Source organism: Crassostrea angulata, chromosome 9 (assembly GCF_025612915.1).
Source record: "Crassostrea angulata isolate pt1a10 chromosome 9, ASM2561291v2, whole genome shotgun sequence".
Lineage (NCBI taxonomy): Eukaryota > Metazoa > Mollusca > Bivalvia > Ostreida > Ostreidae > Magallana > Magallana angulata.
The window spans coordinates 8,657,267-8,679,882 of record NC_069119.1 but is presented as its reverse complement, the minus strand read 5'-3'; the positions used below and the strand labels follow the sequence as shown (position 1 = coordinate 8,679,882).

At 32.1% G+C, this 22,616-nt stretch overlaps 2 protein-coding genes across 2 annotated transcripts; one reads left to right on the top strand and one right to left on the bottom strand.

Moving 5' to 3' along the window:
- The first annotated feature begins 7,734 nt into the window (after nt 1–7,734).
- On the top strand, nt 7,735–11,088 carry LOC128164043 (T-box transcription factor TBX5-A-like). Its single transcript, XM_052827760.1, has 7 exons — nt 7,735–8,225; nt 8,566–8,833; nt 9,006–9,202; nt 9,699–9,818; nt 10,149–10,195; nt 10,453–10,551; nt 10,830–11,088. The coding sequence occupies exons 1-7, from the start codon at nt 7,735–7,737 to the stop codon at nt 10,931–10,933; spliced, it is 1,326 nt and encodes a 441-aa protein (XP_052683720.1). The 3' UTR covers nt 10,934–11,088.
- A 3,512-nt stretch (nt 11,089–14,600) lies between these two features.
- On the bottom strand, nt 14,601–19,641 carry LOC128163784 (uncharacterized). Its single transcript, XM_052827447.1, has 7 exons — nt 19,442–19,641; nt 18,404–18,523; nt 17,844–17,887; nt 17,577–17,675; nt 16,627–16,713; nt 15,705–15,791; nt 14,601–15,192 (listed from the first exon to the last, which is right to left on the bottom strand). The coding sequence occupies exons 2-7, from the start codon at nt 18,520–18,522 to the stop codon at nt 15,170–15,172; spliced, it is 459 nt and encodes a 152-aa protein (XP_052683407.1). The 5' UTR covers nt 18,523; nt 19,442–19,641; the 3' UTR covers nt 14,601–15,169.
- Between the last annotated feature and the right edge of the window lie 2,975 nt (nt 19,642–22,616).

Genomic DNA, 22,616 nt, shown 5'->3' with positions numbered 1-22,616 from the left:
CAAGGTCGTCAAGAAGCTGAAGTTTTATCCCAGGCGAAAAACTGCGTATATTGTAGACAAATTGTCTAGAAACAAGGATATGATGTACGACAAACCGTTAACTATTAATTGCCACCATAAGTGACAAAGACTTTTGCGTATATCGTATTTTACATGCACAAGTACAGTATTCATTCTAATGTTTACGAATAATGGTACACTTTTTTCTTTTCTGTTTTTTTTTTACTTGTTTAACCAGTTCACCATTGATAATAAGAGGCGTCCGAGTTTGTGGCCCACCAAGGCCGAAAACTGTTGGATATTATTTTTTTAATATATTGAAGTATATGAACAATTTATAAAAAAAAAACCATATACCGTAATTTTTAACTGAAAACAAAACAAAAAACGTCGCCTATTCATTTATGATTTAAAATTATTCTGGAGACATTTCCTATTGTACTGAATCTAAATTAGGGCGAAAGAAATATCAATAAAAAATACACCAACTTTGGTTGATTGGACAAAATGTAATTTAATGAAGATGATACAAAAGATATTTTATCAGAATAACAGAGAAGAACTGCTAATGAATTTAAAGTATCTGATAGTTTTCTCCGTATTCGTACTTATATTCTTACACAATATCTCCATATTTGATATTAATGAACACATACATGTATAACCAGAACTGCGTAGAGAATTCAGGAAAGGTTATTATGCATTGGACATTACCTAAACAAGTGATTGGATTTTTTAAAGTGGTTGGCACATACAGATTAAGCGTAATGGCATACGACCGAAACTACGCAACCGAATGTTTGGCCAAAGAGGTACGGTAACCAATGAGGAATCAAAGTATTGAGATTACTGAAATATTTTGTTTTGTTTGTTTCACTTTATACGTATACATATATTATGGACAGGAATTATCTTCTTAAAGTTCTACTTAATCATCATAATATAATGGTTGTTCTTTTACAAGGAGCATGCATTTATTCAGTTTTGACTCAGAATTTGGTAATAAATGAAACGACAATTGATGTTGCCAATTAACGTTATCGTATGTATATTTTACACTTGAATTATTTTGTGAACATTACATATGATTTATTTCTAGCTTTTCGTTCAACCAAAAAAAAAATATGAAAAATTAGATGGGGTTTGATCTCTCCTTTTTTTGGTTATTTAACTAAAAAAACGAACACGTTTTTATGAAAAAAATATTAGCTAGTCTTACAGTACAATGTTGATTTATGTAGTGGTATATTTGAACTCTACAGTACCTTACATGCAATCTTCTTTCAAATATTCCCTACAAGATTGCATACTGATTTTCGGTACTTTTCGAAGTTAGATTATTAGTGTTCATCACTGTTCTATAAACTAGATACCAAGTGGAGAATGTTCAAATCGGTTTCTATGTGTACCATTGTCTAAATTAGAATCTAGTTGGGCTGAATGGTTTCATGATAAATTATAATACATTTACAGATCTCAACGTTTTTAGAGAAAACTGTCAATTTTAATACAACCAATTACTTTGAATGAGTCATTTGCATGTCCAAATCGTTGTGACCTTTCCGGGAATTTCTACGCAGTTCTAGTTGTTTTAAGTGTTGATACAGAGACAGTGTGTAAGAATACATCAACAAATGCGGAGAAAACCAGCCAATAAATGATTAAGTTAACAGCTTCAGATGTTCAATCAGGTTTGCCATCCTAGAATAACGAATCTCTTATTTCTAGATACATCTGTATAAGTTATACTTTTTTTGTTCATTATTGAACATATTTGAAAGTTTTAAACACTTGCACGTACATGAAGACACTCATATATTTGAAATACATGTTTTTCGAAACTGCTTAATTATATTAATGAAAACTTTATTTATGTTTAACTTTCATTATAATACATGTATTTATTTCATTGATTCAAAACACTCCGAATAAAGCTGTTGCCGATGCATATATTCTCCAAACAAAACACCGTTTAAACAGACTTATTCGTATTGTAATTTAAAAATTTTTACTTTCTTTAATTGTTTACATTTAAATTATAAAAAAAACTATGATTATATGATGCGCACTTTTTACTTTCCGGCGGACGGGAGTTGTTTGATTTAATAAGATGTATAAGTGTCCCAATATTAATAAGCATACAGTTCAAATGTAGTTATGTGAAACTGGAAAAAGAAGTCTGACAAAAACAATTGAAAACCAAGAATTATGTGTGGAAGATTTAATTAAATTTAATTCTGTAGTTCTGAGTTCAGGATGAAAGACAGGTATAATTTACCTTTAATCTTCTTTTTTTAAAAGAACAATGTAAGAATGTTTGTATGGTAAATGAAGTTAAATCTGACCCTGTAGTTCTAAATTCTGGAGTAAAGACTTAGGTATAATATACCATATGTATAATAAATGTACATATCATACAGACCACAATGGATAGGACATTTTTTTCCTAAGCAAAATACTGCGTATATTGTAGACAAATTGTAAAGAAACAAGGTTGTGATGTTAAAGAAACTACGACAAACCGTTTACTGTTAATTGCCATCATAAGTGACAAAAGCTTTTGCGTATATCAACCTTTCTCCTATAAGCCCCTTTCACAATTGGCGCACGCGCACTTTACAACGCTTTGCGATCGGAATTTTTTAGATTCGCACGAGCTCTCTCATATGTTAAACGAGCTCTCGCATACGTTGCACGAGCTTTCGCATTCGTTGCATGCGTTTTAGTGTTCGCATCAAGTCTTCTCAAAATATTGGACATGCACACTATTCAGACGCGACCAAATGCAATCCAAATCATCGCAGTGCAACGCACGAACATTAGTACGAACGTTTTACAACGTTTTGTGTACTCGCAATAGTGATGCACGATTTCTAAAGGTCGCGAGATGAACCGTAGTTGTTTAAGCGCGTATTGTGCGACCATGAGACAGTATACATTTATTTCATGATGGTGAGGGAAAAATGAAAATTTATTTCTCCAAGAAAAATCATTTATTTCTCAAGGGCATCACCCGAGGGAAATTTGTTTTTCTTGGGGGAATAGATTGATTACGTTGATTTCTAAAAATTGTTTGAGTTTTTGATAGCAATAACGTCTTGATTGTTTGATTTCCTCTGTTACTGTCTCACCTTTCTTTCATAATTTCGAATCATAGAGAGTTAAGTTGGTTTTGTGATATATAAAGAATCAGAATCATAATGATTAAATTTTTTTTTTATCATACTTGTCTTCATCATATGCTCATATCGGCATCTTCAATTCTATGAAATCGCCCTGCCACGTGACTTTCTAAACCAATCAAATATAATAGAATAATCATATTGAGTTATAATAATAAATGTTGCTGCATCTTTGTTTCTTTTTGGGCGGCATGTTCTCTCTCTCTTTCAACTATGTCTACTGAAGAGCGTCGGAAATCGGCGGTATATATACCCCTCTGACTCGCACGAGCATTCGTACCATGGAACGCATTATAGCACGTCCAATCGCATTGGCGCACGTTACATCGTCCGATCACCTGCTCTCTCGCACGATCTTATCGCATTATCTTTCAACAGTCGCTCTCATTGTACAACTGTTGCATATAGACGCAAGATATATCGCAAGATTTAATGCGTTTACATCGCACAACGCTCGTTTAGATCGTGCAAATTTCGTACGAAAACTTTTTTCAAATGCGATTATTTCGGCAACAGTTCAGGATTCGTATCTAATTTTATCGGTCGCACGAATATTCAGTCGCTTCTGGTCGTGCGCCAATTGTGAAAGGGGCTATAGAAAATGGTATTCTTTATTTTCATTTATTTTTAATATTGGTAATTTCTATTTCTTGCAACAATTAAACAGCAAAGGAACTAATTAATGACCATTGTAAACGTTTAGTGAATAAGGATTTTTATTCCAAAACTTTATTTTGTTTTACGAAATCCATTCTTATTCTGTAAAGAAGGAACATATTTGGCAGAGTGTATTATGGAAACAAACAATTTTTGCATAGTCTTTAATGGAAAAAACTTTTTTCAGAGTCTATTATAAAAAAAAACCACTTACTTCAGCGTTTCTGCATAGTTTAATATGGAAGACACAATTTCTGAATAGTCTACAATGAAATAAATACTTTCATCAGAGTGTATAATGGAACACTTTATGTAGAGTCTGTATTCGAAAAAACAATTTTTGCAGAGTCTATAATGAAAGAAACACTTTATGTAGAGTCTTTTATAAAAAAAAAAAAACACTTGGTGGAGTCTATCATGGAAGAAACACTTTCTGTGGAGTTTAAATGGTAACACACTTTCCTTAGTGTCCGTAATGGACGAAACAGTATCTGAAGAGTTGTTTTTTTTATTGTGGATACATTTAAGCAAAGGTAGAAGCAGTTTCTGCAGAGTTTATAATTACAGAAATAGTTTTTGCTGAGTCTATAATGGAAGAAACACTTTCTGCAATGGATGAGTTTCTGCGGAGTCCAAATAGAAAAAATACTCTATGTAGAGTTTATCATGGACTAAACACTTTCTGCGGAGTACATACTGAGAGAAACACCTTCTCTGGAGTCTGTTAAGGAAGAAGAAACATTTTCTTCGTTGGATGTTATGGAAAAAAACAGTTTTCGCAGTGTCTTTTATCATTTTATGAAGAGAGCTTTTTAGCAAAGGGAGAAGCAGTTTCTGAAGAGAATGAGTTTAGAGACAGTTTCTGCTGAGTGTATAATAGAAGAAACACTTTCTTATTAGGAGTCTATAATAGAAAAAACCCTTTCTGCAATGGATGAGATAGTTTCTGCAGAGTGCAAATGGAAGAAACGCTTTATGTATAGTATTTAATGGAAGAAACACTTTCTGCGGGAGTTTATAATAGAGAAACACTTTTTCAGTGTCTGTAATGAAAGAAACACTTTCTGCAGGGTAATTTTTAGAAGAAACGTTTCTAGCAAAGGAAGGAATTCAAACAGTTTCTGTAGGGTCTTATACGGAAGAAACATTTCTAGCAAAGAAAGTAACAGTTTCTGCAGGGTAATAATGGAAGAAACGCTTTCTGCAAAGGATGAAAGCACTTTCCTCTGAAGAGTCTATAATATGAGAAAACAACTTTGTAGAGTCTATTATGGAATGACAATTTGTACAGAATCCACATTAAAAAAGAGTTTTTGCAAAGTCTCTAAGAAGGAACTGTTCATACTTTCGCAGAGTCTCAAAAGAAAGAAACACGTTTTCTAGAGCCTCTAATGGATTAAACACTTTTTGCACAGTTTATAATTTTAAATTTTTTTTTCAAATGTTTTGTTCTTCTGGCGACTTCAAACTTTTTCATATTGAAACTATTAATCATTTAATACGTTTTCATAATTAAGAAAATGTTTTATCATTGGTTATATTTTACGGTTAATCAATGAAAGAAAACTGACGATATACAATAACTTTTAATGTGAAACGTCTAATGACCGTCAATTATATTATTACGGGCCGTCGGAAGGCGGTCCATAATTTGATATACATTTAAATATTGTTACTGCGTTTCTGCGGGATAGTTCTTTTCTAATAGAATTAATATTATGCTTATTTTTATGAATTAAAAGTAAATTTGCATGTAGAAATATGTTTTATGTCTTTTAGAAAATATCACATAATTTTTGTTTTACTCGTAAATGAAAAGTAGGTCATACTTAGTAGATTGTCGTGTTTGGCGCGTTTTTATCGAGACTATAATCTATTCGGAAAATTTCGGAGTTCTTCATTCTTTTCAAAACAATGCATCAGGATCGGTATGCGGGATATTCTAAAGACCTGAAATACTAAAGACCTGAATGTCATTAAATTCTATATAAATGATATATTTGAATTTCTATGTGTCGTGTCAAATAAAATGACTTTGTGTGTGTATTTATTATATTTCAATGTACAATGTGGTAGAAAATATCATGAAATGACATCCATATCAATAATTTACGCAAAAATATGACAGAAATGAAAATTTGAATTGACTGGAAAATTTGAACTAATCCATTTCTATTTAATCTTGTGGTCCCTTGAAATCATATTAAACTAATGCATTAAGTTTTCATTCAATACAATGCAACAAAAAAAAAATGGTTTGAAATACGTCATCTCCAAGAGAAAAAAAAATGATGATTTGAACTTTGTATTAGAGTAAAGTACAAATCAATGTGTTCTCCATTACTTCATACTATGGCAATGATCATACAATTTCCGTTAGAAATGCTTACAGTAACGAACTCGATTCTTAATGATAATAGTAAAATGTTAAACTTCAAAACAAGTTGCTGAAAGTATATCAAAATTTACCATAAAAATTAGAACCACCAATTCTATTTTCTTCTTTGTGGTGTGTTTTTATGTAAACAACCAGTGATTCATAGAACAATTATACTGTTGTGGCCTATTTGACGCCTGCGTCAATATGATTTCTTGTAATTATTTAAATGCATGTACTACATTCTTGCTCTGCTACATTTGTTTCGAATATCGTATTTAATTCAAAATCAATACTCATAGATTATATAAAACCAAAACCAGTAAAGATAATCTGTAACGTTGTATGATTCATTCTCTTTATAATTTCTTATGCTGCAAATGGTATAAAAAATACTTTAATTCTTATAACTAATGCCAAGAAATTAAATAAAGACACTACAATAGATTGGCAATGGCATTAATATAAGGACACTTGACAGCAAATTATTTTGTAGTTACATGTATTTCAGGAATATTGATAATACTGTACATTCTGGTTTGCTTTTTCTGATTTAAACAAATGCGAGAAAATCGTGACTTTAAAGTTTTAACAGGTTTTTTTTTTTGCTTTAAAAACTCACTCAGTAAATGTACATGTAAATACCTAAAGCGAAACGCAGTACGCTTTGTATTTCGTGTCTAATTCATAAGAATGGTAATACACAAGTTAATAGAGACGTAATCTTTAAGAGGGTTGGGTGATATTGACAATTTTGAGACGGTATTGTTTTCAATGATAAACAATTTAAGAAATAAAGATTTTGAATTAACCTTAATGAATATTACTTTATTGTAATGCTTATCATATCTACAAATATTAAAGGGAGACCTGACAGGCAAGCTGACCACTCGTCCTCATTAAACTCTTGCGAACGTAGTAACCTTTCTGGAATTATCTACGCAGTTCTACATATACTTGTGTTAATTATAATGAAATATCGAATAATTGTGTAATGGCATGATTCCAAATATGGAAAAAATCCGATAAACAATGATATTAAGTTAACAGTTTCAGCAGTTTAATCTGGTTTGTAGGCGTTGATAGTAAAAATGCTTTATAAATCTAGCGAATCAGTTGCCATGTTTTCTGCAAACACTAGAAACTAGAACCTTCTAAAGGCGGAATAGCAAGTTTTCATTAAGGAAATTACGCAGTTTTTATTTCGCGAAATCTATTTATTTCACATAGGCAGCATAAATCTACATAAAATCAAAACTTTGACAGGACCACAAGTAAGTAAAAATTTTTAACATTTATTCATGAAATGATATGACATATCTGAATTTCTTTTTTTCATATCATTAAATCATACGCAATGTTTATCTTTTGCAATTAAATAAGTTTTTAGTTAAGTTATTTGGTATCTCAATGTAACTACATTTCACTATTCAAAACCATTTTTACAAATTACTTGGGTTTCATAACAGTTAAAAAAATTCTTATAAGATATCTTTAAATGTTTCTTCGTAATTGTCGATGTTGTATTCTAACAATTTGTTTAGGAATCTATTGCAATCGACTATGTTTAATATCAATTTATTTATTCATTTAGGCAACACATTTGCAATGGACTACACAGATTATATCGTTCTTGAAAAGAGTGATCAAGAAGAAAGAAACACTGCAGCAAAGAGGCGGCGTTTTGAAACTTATCAATCCTATTCATCTCCGAGGATGAATTGGTCTCTTTCCAATACACTGTCATCCTCTTCCAATGTTTCTTCGTCAGAAGACCTAGAGGTACAATCATCAGATACAGAGACCTACACGGTGTCTACCGCAGGTTCCTCGGGGTATCCAAACACCTCTGGGTCTGAGAGCAAGTCTGAGGACACTGAAAGAGGGAATGCAATAAATACGTTTTCGCCTTTGCAAAACGGTTCCGTATCGTTAGAATTGGAAAAGGGCAACCTTTGGAATAAATTCTACAGACTAGGAACTGAAATGATTATCAACAGAACAGGACGGTATGTATGTGTAGATAGTATGACTTAAAATAAGGTTTAGATCTTTTATCATTGAAACATACTCCTAAACACCGTTTATCCAACATCCTTCTGTCCTGGTCTCTCTCTTCAATTTTCTTATATGAATTCTTTGGTTTTACGTCCTATATATGAATATGTGCAAGTAGTTTCATAGATTGGAGTTGAGATATGTGTTGAGTACCTTAACAATATGCATGTTACCATAAGCTGTGGACGTTGGAAAAGCAAAATATATTGACTGTAATAGTTATTTATAATCCCTCTTAACATATGATAACCTGGTTTGATATCATTTTAAATATTATCCATTTTATTTCAGGAGAATGTTTCCGTATGTCGAGTTCACCTTGAAAGGCCTGGATCCTGCGGGATTGTATGACATAATGTTTGATATAATCCCAGCTGACACCAATTATTTTAAATTTATGGACAACAAATGGGTAGCTATTGGAGAAGCTGAACAAGATTTTAATAACAACTTTTTCAAGCATCCAGATTCTCCACAAATTGGGTCGAAATGGATGGACAAAATCATATCATTCCAGAATGTGAAACTTTCAAACCAACCTAGCTGTCAATGTGGAATCGTAAGTTGTTTTCTTAGTCACTTCTTAGAATTATGGCTTATGCCTTGCTTTATTGGTTATAAATGTGTTAATTGATATTTCGATAAGATCGTATTGGGTTTGTCTACGTAGCATTTGACATGTAGCATTTAAGTATAAGTTGATTGTTGCGTATCTTTGCATCAATTTACAGTTCACTCTCCGAACCCTTCAGAAGTATTTAGTGAGAATATCTCTCATCAAACACAAGACGGACAGATTTTCTGTGCTTGAAATTCCAATTCCTGTATCGACGTTTGTAGCAGTTACAGCATACAACAATAGGGAGGTCACAGAGCTGAAGATCAAGAGCAATCCATATTCCAAAGCCTTCCGGTACCCCAAAAGCAGGTAAATCAAATCTTACGTTTTGCATGAGTATCCCAAACAAGATATGTTTCCAAACGATGATATACGGCTGTTTTTCTGTTTATTGTTTTTTTTTCTGAAAATATTGATCATTTTTAGTCACATTTGTTAATCTTTTATTCCTTTATATGGATGGTAAGGGATAAGCTAGGATAGAAAATAGCTTATTAGTGGGAAAGGATGCTTGATATAGGATAGGATATACTTTGGTTTCATGAATATTAATGACCCTGTCAATGCAAAGTGTGAATAGAAATGGCACTTCAATGAACATTTAATTTCGTGGATCAACTTAACCACGAAATCCAGGAAAATTGGTATTCAACAAATATTGATGAAACCACAGTAATTGATTTGTCAACTTTCACGATAGCAGAATTATTATTTTTTGCAATGCATAGTGTTGTCTATTTGATTATCTATAATCGAAACTAACCTTTATTATTTTTAATTAATCTTTATTTGTGTTACTCCTTAGAATGAAAAAGCCTTCAGTTTCTCTTTCTGATAAGAAGATTAATCAACATCACAACAAAAGAATCCCAACATCAAGGATGGATGTGTTCACGGAAAGCTTTGATAATATTCACCACATACAGTGAGTTTTATAAAATCATATAAGGTATATTCTTTATTTTGTACTGACTATCCAATGATTGTATTTTCCATCACACCATGTATAATATACACTAAAAGGAAATTACCCTCAATTAATTATCAATACTTCAATACACTAAATTCATTAAAACGAAGATGAAGAATTTAAAAAACCAAAAAAATATATACTTATTTTCAACAAGTTTATATTCTAAAAATGATTTGACATTATTTTCTTACTTTATTTTTCCTTGAAAGCTTACACATGTATAATATCAAAAGGCTACAGTATATAAAGCTAACATTATAAGTAACTAATTCTACATTACAGACTTCCGCCACAATCCACGGCCTTGCAACACGACAGACGGAGACCAAGTACGTACACGTACCTAAAACTTTTCGAGTGACACATTTAAACAAACAAAGTTACATAATGACTAAAGCTGTGTTATTGGAGATATATAAAAAGTAATTAATTTTGAATTCAATGGTTGGGAGAGAAATAGCTTGAATAGTTTTTATGTACTAAAATGACATGTTTAAAGACATAGGGTCTTTCTCTCCTTAGTTTTCTTTTTTTTTTTAAATAGCTGACATAAACTTAACAATCTAGAATTATTTTGTCTTTTCAGGTTTGTCAATCTCCGAAAAATCAGAATTGAAGAACGATCAAGGCACTCAAACAGAACTGTCAATGGCGGATGGAAACTTATGGTGCATGTTACCAGTCTGTAAGTTTTATATGATACTTCCATAAACTAAATTAAATAAACGTATATTTCATAAGACAATACTTTGAATTCTGTTGACTGTCAATTGAAATTCTGGGAAGGTTATTGAAGGACAAGAGAATATTTCACAAGACAATACATTGTATTCTGTTTACTGTTATCAATTTGGGGTGTGTTTGACAAAGAAAAATGCTTCATCATCATAAATCGGTATTATATATGACACAACGATAAAAAAAAATTCGTTTTGTTAAATGTTTGGCTTGCTTTTCATTTAGGTCCAATTGTGAGGAATCTTTTGAACATGGCGACCTCTCCATCATGTCCTCGCAATATGAATCTGGACATCAACTCAGTGAGGCAATATTTTGAGACATTGTAGCAGGTGGAATCATTTTCTGTAGAGAAAAGAATTCCTTGCAACAAGGATATGTATATATTTTAAATCGAGAATTGCTAAAGGAAAATCATGGTGAAGAATAGATTGCTATTGTATTGAGTTCATGTTAATTTTTCATTGCAATAAATGTTGTCTGTGGAGAAAATATTTTGATTTTGTTTGTTTTTAATACACTTCAATTCCTTCCGAGTTCTCAAAAAAGGCATCTTTCCAAGTCAAGGGTTTCTGATCCGCTCGACTTTACATAAACCCTTGACCGAATAGGCAAAGTTTAACGGGGTTAGAAACCTCGCACGCTGGTTAGTGTCATAAAAGTTTGCATGATCCAGTAAGAAACGTTGTTTGAATAATGATGTGAAGTGTGCATCGATCAATGTTGAACCGTTGTCAAATAAATTTGAGACGGACTAGTAAGTATTTGACTTACTGCTATCGGTCTTTAGTCCGAGTGAATATATCTTTTGTACAAATTCGATTTTGTTTATGGGAGCAGTCATACTGCTATATTGTTTCTGTTGATAACACATTCTCTGATTGGTCAGAACAAGCGATCACAAAAGTACCAAAATGAGTACACTTACTAGATGACGTAATCGTTAACCCGCATATGTATTGTCTTTTCGGTAAAGGGTTTATGTAGAGCGGAACGGGTCAGAAACCATCGACTTTGGAAGATGCAAAAAAGGATATAGATAGATGTAGGTTTGTAGCTCCGGACTAAAAACAGTCAGAGGTACATGTACGAATTGCAAAATTGCGCTAGCTTTTGACTGATTAGTGATTTTTTCCAAACATATCTTATACAAAAAAATCCTCAGACGATTTACTACAAAAATCGTCACTCCACTTCCCAATAATATTCCTTTGGGCATCATCTCCAGCCCAGTAAAGTGAGCTGGTGCAGTTTGTTTTTATGCAAATTATGGCGACTCACAAAATCTGCACGTGAATTGAACTTTATTCTACGATGTCGGTTAGCTTATTTCCGAGAAAGTCTAAGGCAGGTATGAATAACAGTAGTAAATTGCCTGCAAAATATAATATTACCATTTTTTCTGTAACATATTTGTAGAAATTAGAATAATCATTCCAAAACTAGCCCAATATCTTGTTTGCCGAAAATTGCAACTTCAAAACGCACATTGAAACCTTAGGTTCCCGGTCGTCAAACCTATTTTTTTAAACCGGGAACTAGATACCCACAGCTAACAAAAGGCTAGTCTTAAAACACTGCCTACAACAACGCATTTAACTGCTTATGCGATTGCCCCAAACCAATATATACTCCACATCTTTTGTATCCTGACGCATATATCAATTTGACTAATGTGTAAAATTGGTTTAAATATATCTAAAAATGTCGTTAAGATCAGGATGAGAGATTGTTACGTTCATTACATCGCTAAATATTTTGGTTAAAAAAACTTTTTGTTGCTTGGCCACAAGCAAGGTTTTCGATGCACACATAGAGATTCTAATGAATTTCGACATGTGCCTTGACACAGAAAATTGCGTGGTCCCTAGTATGGACGTGAACGTGGACGTCACAAAAATTGAACATATCCAAAACTCTGAGGAGCCATTGAAATTGACATATAGCTAATTCAAGCTTTGATAGCGTCAAGAGAGTTTGCAACATTAAAAAAAAATACTCGTAGGTCATATAACATATTCGAAAGTTAGCGGCGAGGAAGTAATGCGCAGTGTCAATTAAGGGTTGGAACTCTTAATGGGGATGTGCGGCCATCTTGAACATTTGAGGATAAGAATGTAAACATTTCTTGAACTGGCTTGTTTTTGCCCGACACTGGTCAAAAATGTTGCCAAAAGATATGAAAGCAATAAATATGATGTCCTGTATGTCATTCTGTTTGAAAAGCATATACTCAGCAGCGAGAGGTTTTTACTAAGGTATATACACCAGTATTTGCAGCTTTCAGAGCAATGGATACAGTGTTGTTACAATATCAACGGTTCTCTTATTATTAATAAGAATTTTGAAGCAAAAAGTGAAATAGTAATGAGTGATTTAGATAATCTTGGGTTCTCACAAAATCATTAGAAGTCAGTGAAGACATCAACTCAAAGAGTAAATTTTTGGGCTTATTATTGATTCGATAAATTTTAAAGTTTTTTTTTTTGCTAACCGAAGAAATAATCTCTAAAATCAAGACAATATGTTGGAGATGTTGCTAGATCATTCAGTCCCAATTCGGAAGATCGCGTCTTTAATTTGTCTAATTGTTATTACATTCAGTGCAATTTTTTTTTTACTTTTGGATATAGAAATATAAAAAGAGTCAAACTAGGAAGTTTAAACAAAATTCCAGCTATGATTCAATAACGCATTATTCAGAGGAAACTGTTAAAAAATTACATGGTGGTTAAACAATGTTGATAATTTTTATAGAAGACTTAATCTACACATTTATTATTTAGTTGAAACAAACGCATCCATTTAGAACTGGGAAGCAAGTTTTGGTAACAAATACACTGAAGGATGATGGTTAAAAGCTAGTATGCATATTTCCAAGTTGAAACTTAAACCAATTGAAAAAAAAATTATTCAAAAAGTTATTCCAATTGTCACATTGGTATTTAATCTAATAACGGGACTCTAGGTGCTAATATCAATGCGATAGCTCAATAATTATCTCATGTTTTTAACGTATTTGAAATGAACAACTCAAAAGTTATGCTACAAAAGAAAACCAAGTTATATAATACCCTACTGAGCCTAAGGCTCATTACATATAATGTATCTTATCCTTCACATCCCTAAAATTATGCTCGGATGAGGGATCATTATATATGTATGCTCTTTGTAATCATTTTACATAGAAGATGTACAAATTTCACTTTGGCGTAATCCATTTATTAAGTTTGATCATAGTTTAAAAATACAATACGAATTTAAAATCAATGTTTTAAGATACTTTCAGCATAATGTTTTCTCGTTGTTCCATAGACCATTTTTAAAAGTAAAATCTGCTATCGATTTCATTTATTTTATAATGAAAGTATAAACTGTCCAGATTTATGTTAAAAATATACCGTATACCATAATTTAAAAAATTAATTATATTCATTTCTTATTGAGTTTTCTACGACTAAATTCAGAAAATAAGGCCAATTATTTAATATTTAATTTTAATAACGTTAATTTGTACAAGATTTAAACGTATACTAACGTCAAGCGAATTAACACATTTTGCACACAAGTCGTATTTTGAAGTAGGCAGGTTTAGTCATATATATACGATATACACATGTATATAAACTTGTATAGCCAATCAAATTAGGTGTTACACTCAGAATTAAATTATTGCACGTTACATGTCCAGTCCAAATTAAAAGTGTCGGTTGTATTTTGGATATCAAAATATTATTTAAAAATAAAGGTTTTGATTGTCTTATCTGATATTGCTTGATGATTTTGAAAATACAATGTCTTTATGTTCCGTTTTATGTTCGAAAAAAAAATCCATATGATATGTTGACAGTTTGTAAGTACAATAGTTTGGTATTTTTATTTTGTTAAAAGCATTCACCCCTTTCTAAGAAGCAAACAACGCAAATAGCTGATATAACGAAAGTTTTTTAAATTGCTTCAAGTCAATAAAAAGCAAAGAATTATTTTTGAGACTATATTTATTTTTTGTGTACAATAAGATTGGCTGTCAAAACATCTTCAATTTCATGTACATTGCTATTATAATCATTATTATTGTCCATTTCAATTACTTCACATTTTGATTGATAAGTATAACTTATGAACTCTTATACACCTACAGATTCATGGACATAACAAAATATCATTTAACTAAAAGCAATATTTTCTTCTATTTCAAAACCTACTTTTCATTTTTTTTACTTTTGTAAAGTGAATTAAACAATTAAAAAGAAGGTAATTAAGAATAAAAAATACAATTTATGCACAACAACAACAATAACACCATGTAAACACATCTAAACACAAATGAAAAAATGACCTTTTTTGAAACCCAAACACATATTATTGAAAATTTTAATTGATCTAGAAGTTAGTAAATCGCATTAACATTTCCTTTTAAAATATCAAATAGCTTATGATCATCAATTCATTGAATACATAAAGTAAAGATAATATCAACCCACAAAAACTTTTTATCTGTTGCGTTATCCCTGTAACTTGTTCAAAATTAGAGAAACAATTGCAGGAGAAGAAAGGACTGCTTTTCATTCATTGTCTTTAAGCCATTCTGTGGGAAAAAAAACAATAAGTACTTACCAGTACGAAATTGAAATATAATTTACTCAAATGGATTAGTACATTGTGATAAGAACTTCATAAACGATAAAACTCATCTTATTTAGTCACGACACACTAAACGTATTTAAAAAATTAATGTCTTCCATATTTTTCATTTTTATATTTGTTTTGGTTTTTCTATTATTTATACATTTGTTTTTCTCAATTTTCATTTTATTTATGAGTATAAACGCTTTTAAAGTTTGTTTCTCGAGATATACAAAGTATCGAGATATAGTCTTATATACATGCAAAGCATATACACTTTTAATTTTTTTATCCAAGAAAATAACATTTTTTTTAAACCGTTGCAATGCTAAACGAATTTACCAATGCATTTCATTGATTTGATTTGAATTGAACATCTTTAATTATGTAAATATATTACACTAATAAATTACATATAGGCATCGGGCAATGTTAATGTAAGCAATATATTCGTTTATAAGAGAACATTCTTACTCTGAATCCTTGCTTTGAGTTCTTCTAGATGCTCGGCCATCGGTTTCATGTCTTGTTCTGTGGTAGGGTCCCATTGAGATTGGAATGCTTTAAGTAAGGAAATATAGAATATTCTAGTATATGTGCCAACTGTTAAAACAATCATTTCATTTATACATTCATTTACACTTCTTTATGTATTTATTCAATATAATAACACTTTTAAGATGTTTTTTTTATATATTTTTATATATCGATATGATAAATCATATAAATTAAATATCTATTTACACTTCTTATGTGTTTATGCAATAAACTAATTATATAGTTATGTTTCTTTTTTAGGTCGATAAATTGATAAATCATAATTTTTATATATTTATTTAAACTCCGTTATGTGTTTATGCAATATAATTACATAGTTATGATGTTTTAGGTTGATAAGATATATCTTTTAACACTTCTTAATGTGTTTATGCAATATAATGACATAGTTATGATAAGTTTATTAAGGTCCATACGATCTTTTGTACTGATAAAAAGCCAAAACAATAATTGTTTTATCAAATACAATAATAGTTTTATTGTATGATCCAGTCACAAAATAATATAAACATAATAAATTCGTTGTTATTTCATCACCTTTATTTTTTAGTTTCTGAACACCAGGCTAAAATCATTGCCGAAACCAGTGAGAATTTCATTACTCTAATGATAAACAATTATAGCAAAGTAGAAAAAATCAATTATGTTCACCTTTACGTTACGTTTGGGTGATAATAACATGTTATTTTTCTTAGAATGTTTGGTTTTAGCCAATCAGTAAGCTGCTAAGAAAAAATATCTATTATGTCTATTTAGAAATCTTAACATTTTCCACTTCTTCAATTCGTCTGTGATAAAAGCAAAAGTGTATTTTAGGTCAGTTAATGATGCCAAAAACCTTGTAGCAATAAGTTGATGTCCAAATTGTTACAGTGAGGAAAATCCGGAAATGACGCCGTGTCCGAGGAACTCCAATCAAAAGGACCTAATAGAATTGTAATAAAAAAACTGTAATATTGAAAATCGTGTTAATAGTGGCTGTTCTTTAATTAAATAAATTTTTATTCAATAAATATTTAACAAATTTACAACCATAATAATGAACAAGTGAAATGCTGTCAATGTGACAGCAAACCGGGTTTTCTTTTATGTGAACTGTATCCATAATCCATGTCAACCCGTATCCAGTGAAATGGAGTACCCTATATGCAACATTTTGCCAAAAAATGACTAAGTTCAAAAGCTAGTATTTTTTTCATAAATAATCAGAAATCAAAATCCTAGCAATATGCACACCTCTGATATATGTACAATTAATCTGCAAAAGAACAACTTCCTATCTTGAGAACTGTAGGAGGAGTTATCCGTTCAATGAGGGTACCCTATATGCAATATTTTGCCAAAAAATGCGTAAGTTCAAAAGCTGGTATTTTTTCGATAAATTATCAGAATTTAAAATCCTAGCAATATGCACACCTCTGATATATGTACAATTGATCTGCAAAAGAACAATTCCTATCTTGAGAACTGTAGGAGGAGTTATCCGTACAATGAGGGTACCCTTTTGGCAGCCGCCCGCCCGCCCGCCATTTTAATAACCGGATTTTTTCGTTGGAAAACCCGGTTAAAAATCGTGTTAATAGAGTTTGTGCTGTAATTTAGATTAATGTTTTACAGTTTAACACCTTTAGTTACTCAACATTTAATTTAAACTAAATAATAAGATAGATAAAAAAAATTGATATAGTTACACAATATTACTCGCCTCTGCATCTAGCCCCCCTCCCCCCTAAAAAAAACAAACAAACAAAAAAACCTTGATTGATACGCGTAGTGTTTTGAACTTACACAATGGAAACATGTACCAAAGGGTTCCATCTGCCATTGATATTTCTGATTGAGTTCCCTGGTCATTCTTTTCAAGTGATCCTCCCGACGAGAATTCTCCTGGATAAAAGCACCAACAATTGACAAACTTGAATTGAAATATTCAATTTTAAAAAAGAATTTTTTACAACCCTCTCATTTTAGTTGATAGCAACAAAAATTTATTGACAAATGCTCACGATCATAAGTTTAATCATATTCAGCATCAGTAGATGCTTGTATACGTACTCTGTCTCCTACTGTTGGAGGCGTCGCTGGATAATAAAGAACGTCTAAAATGTAAACAAAGTAACTATTGTTTAATCATACTTTTTTAAAATCCATAATTCATTCTACTCATCAAACAAGTCAAGATAAACTATATTTAAAAAATGTAAATATTGAAAAGTACTTAGACCATAGGAACCTGAAGTTTAAGTGAAAACAGCGTACTAAGAAATTATTTTCTTTTTTACTAAATAGAATTTACTTAATATTCAGCGCTTAATTGGTAATTCTGTTATAAATACAATTTAAGGATCATTAAAAATTCAAAAATATGCTGTATACAAGGAGAACTTTGCCTCCAATTTAAATTGCTCCTTTCTTCTACGTCGTCAGCAGGCAAATCTAACACTGGGCGAATTCAAATGTCTCAAATTATTTCTTTCTTAACACACTGCATCTGGGCGAACTCAAGACGTTGCGGAACCGTTAACAATGGTAGAGGGTATGAAACAAAACACAGGGCAAAAGAATCCTGTGTACAGTAATTTATGTTAATTATCAACTCATTTCCATCAACTTACTGTGAACGGTCGCTTCCATCAAAACGCCGAGCTATAGCGTGGGCTTTTGATTTTGTGCGTCTGTTTGGATGACTTTTGTAACATTTTCTATTGGCAGAGCTGTTTGAAAGCTTCTTCATTCTAAAGAGACAAAAATACAGAAAAATAATATAAACATTAAAAAAGACCAAATTATTTGATTTTAATAAGGTTCTAATAGTATGTCTGCAAAATCTTATAATTTTGAATATGTGTCAATGAGTTTCATGTTTAAATTTTCTAAAATTCTAATAAAAACAAAATGACATTTTTACAGATATAACGTTATTCACACTATGCATTAATAACATTAAATAAACCATGGAAACCAAAAGCCTAGATTTATTGCGTTACATCAACCACCTGCAAACTGAGAAAATTAATTTGTCTAGGCGAATCTAGAATTGCATACCCTACCCATACGTTACTAATAACTATTGTATGACGTCATTTCTTTAAACAGACCAGAATAGCTTAATCAATAAAATCCAGTATTACAAGAGAAATAGACTTGTCTAGCTTTTTTATTAGAAATTCATAGTTTACCAATTATGGTGGATGAATAACAGTATTCTGTCATATTTCTTTTTCGCACAAATAAACTCTTTATTATCCGCTTTTTGCTGTTTTTTTCTATTACTATTTTACTCATGTTTTTTGTTTTGTATCTTAGATTATTGCATAATGCATACTAAACTGCAAACGAATATGCTTGCACACTGAATGCTATAGGACAAATCCAAAGCTTTTAAAATTGCCGCTATCCAAGCATGCACAGAAAAAAAATTTCCGAAATAATTATAAAGCCGATTAGTCTAGGCGAGTCTAGAATTGCATACTTTTTTAAATTTTGTTTTGTTTCGTATTTTAAAACACAAATTAATCTGCAAACGAATCCAAGCATGCACTGAAAAAAAATATACCAAAATAATTATAAAGTATTCTGCGTCGAATCTATGACTATGATTGCTTTCATTTTCATTGATATTCAAATTGAATTTCAAAAACGGTAAATTTTACCTGCTGTCGCGGTAACGAAGGGTTTCCAAACACGGATAATTATTGAGATGAAGATTTGAGACCACCAGTTCCCTTCTCGGTTAAAACACAACCGCAATAAATTTTGATGCAGCTGTTCGATTTTGCAGAACAGAAAATTCCTCCTTTTCTTGTCTTTAGATGAAGTCGCACGGGATACTTATGTCTTGTTTCAAGCGTGAGCTGTGACTGAAAGCAAACAATGGGTGTCTAGTTGTCATTTTGCTCTTATATATTACGTAGGCTTAAAAGGCGTTCACTAAACGCCTTTCAAACGTTCGCATTGTTAATATTAATATCAAGACACTTACACATTCCTAGCCAATAAGAAAAAAGACTTGTTGTTACACAGAACAGCTTACAATTCCACATTTACAGTCATGATGTTTTACACTATTTAAAGATGGAAATAAATTTCTATTTCTAACGTAGTCAAAGAGAACCTGGTTATGCTCGAATAGATTAGTTGTGATCAAATTCCAATTCTGCTTCTGAAACATGTTTCCGTTTGTTGTCTACGCATTAATAACAAATTTTTAAGCTGGGATTATATTATTAAACATAATGTCATACAATCGCAAAGAATCCATGATACTTCTCAATGTGAACTCGACATACGGAAAAATTCTCTTGAAATAAAAAAAAGGTTTCATTTGAAACAAAATTGGTTTTTCTTCATTTCGTCATCGATACTTTCATTTAGAAACAGTGTATTAACTTATTCATATAAAAAAATAATTGAAGTTAGTAAAGCCATTTTATTTTGCTCTGACAACAAAAGAATTTTGAATGCAATATCATTTAATAATTTATTTATTTAGCTTTTCCTTAATCATCATATATATTTATTTGTTGTGAATTCTTCGTCCTCAACTAGTTTAAGTTAGTTTAAAATCAGATATTGCTTTTATAATTCAATCACATTGTATGGAATTTACGATTGATTTTCCATAAAACATGTTTTAAAATTTTCTTAAATCAAACTTAACACATACATATTTTCTTATTGTGTCAACCATCTTTTAAGATATCAATATAAAGAAATGGGTCTTAAATTAATTGATTTCGAAAGGTAACAAAACAAACCCATGTCGCAAGAGAAAAGCCTCGCTTGATGGATTCGACGTATCATCTCTGTTCCTGTAGAACTTGAATTGAACAAATCAGTTCAGTTCCAAATATGAAGAGGAAGATACCCTTTAAAGATAACATTACAGTCCCATGTCGCAGGAGTAAAAGCCTCACCCAATATATCTAAATCAGATCTCAATCCGTCCCTTATCTTACCCTTAAACTAAGCAGAAAAGACATGGGGACTTTGATATCCAATGATTGTACTTCTGAATCTTCCGACGAAGAACCGTTGGAAATGGAGGACAATTTTGTTTGTGTGTGGTTTGTATTAAAAGACAGGTCGGCGTAGACCGCACATTAAGAAAATAACAGACGGGTTTCCGAATAGATAGAGGGACTGTCGACCAGATGTTCATCTTAAGAAATATCCTAAAGCAGCTAGGCCAGTGAGTGGAATGCTACTATGTATATAGTCACTTCGTTGATTTTGAGCAGGCCTTCGACTCAGTGCACAGAGACAGTCTTTGGATCATCACGAGAAAGTAAGTTATACCAAATAAAATGATCCAAATGGGCAAATCACTTTACGAAGACTTCCAATTTTCTGAAATTAAAGACAATGAGACCACAGCCCCTTTTCCTGCTATGACCGGCGTAAAGCAAGGCTGCTTCATGTCAGGATTCTTGTTCCTTTTGATAATAGACTGGGTGATGCAACAGACAGTCAAAGAAGAATAAACCGGAATTCAATGAGACTTCACCATTAATGAAGACCTCGAGTCCGCGGACGACGTGTCTTTGCTGTCATCTACTATGAACCATCTCCAGTACAAGACAACAAAGCTGGAAGACAACTCAGCTAAGGTTGGTTTGAAGCGCAATGCCAAGAAATGCAAGGTGCTGAAGGTCAACAGTAAGAGAGAAGCCAGCCTTAATGTCAGGAACAGTGAAGTTGAGGGGGTGGACAGCTTCATGTACCTGGGCGCCAATAACATCACGGACAGCGGAGGCAGAGCCGACATTAAGAAGAGGATAGCAATGGCCTGTGCATCCTTCAGGAGGCTAGACAATATTTAGAAGGTTACAAACATCAGCAGAGAGATTAAAGTCTCTCTTTTCAAAATCCTGGTCCTCTCCGTATTTTTATATGGATGTGAGACGTGTAACCTCACGAAAACAGAGGAAAAGAAGATTAACTCCTTCCAGACAAAATGCCTAATGGTCCCTAAGGTCAGATGGAAACAGCACATATCAAACCTGACTGTACTGGAGATGGCAGAAACAGCTAGCACCAGTGGAGATATCAGGATAAGGAGATGGAACTGGATCGGCCACATATTAAGAAAAGATCCAGCAGATGACTGTGCTGTGGCTCTAGGGTGAAGGAGGGAGGGAGAGAGAACGCCCAATGTCAACGTGGCGACGGATGGTGAAAGTAGAACGAAACAAGGTTGGCAAGAATTCCTGGAACACAACACGCCTTGAGGCTTCAGACCGCAATACAAAGCTCCGCGTTCTAAGAGTGTATGCTTCTTGTTCTACATCTAGTAAGTAAAATCTTATTCAGATAATCTAATTTTTATCGACCCTGTTCCCTTCAAACATGTGTTTAAACATACATATAGCAATAAAAATATCAAAGAAAAGGCACCGAAGCAATTATATGTCTGAGTTTGTACCTGTCTGTGGTTTTGAATGTCTGTTCCATGTCACATGTTTACCATCTGTAGCCCGTTTGCAGTTTTACTCAGTGTGTAAATATATAAAATGTATTCTGCTGGAAACATTTTAAAGAATCGCACATCCTTTTATTAATAACTTTTGAATGGAAAGCCGAATAGGGGATCCCAATTGCTTTCCATAGGTATTTTGTACTAGAAGAGGAAAAGGAGATGTATATAGAAAATGCACATCCAAGATCTTCCGTGGAATCATTTTAATTCGAGGGGGAGGGGGGGGGGGGGGGCAATTTGGTGGAATGTGGGATTTTTGTTTATTCTTAGGTAAATAATTTTGTGGGTGGGTTTCTTTTCAGTTCCAATACAATGTAACAATTATAACACTTTCTAAGTTCGTTTTCGTC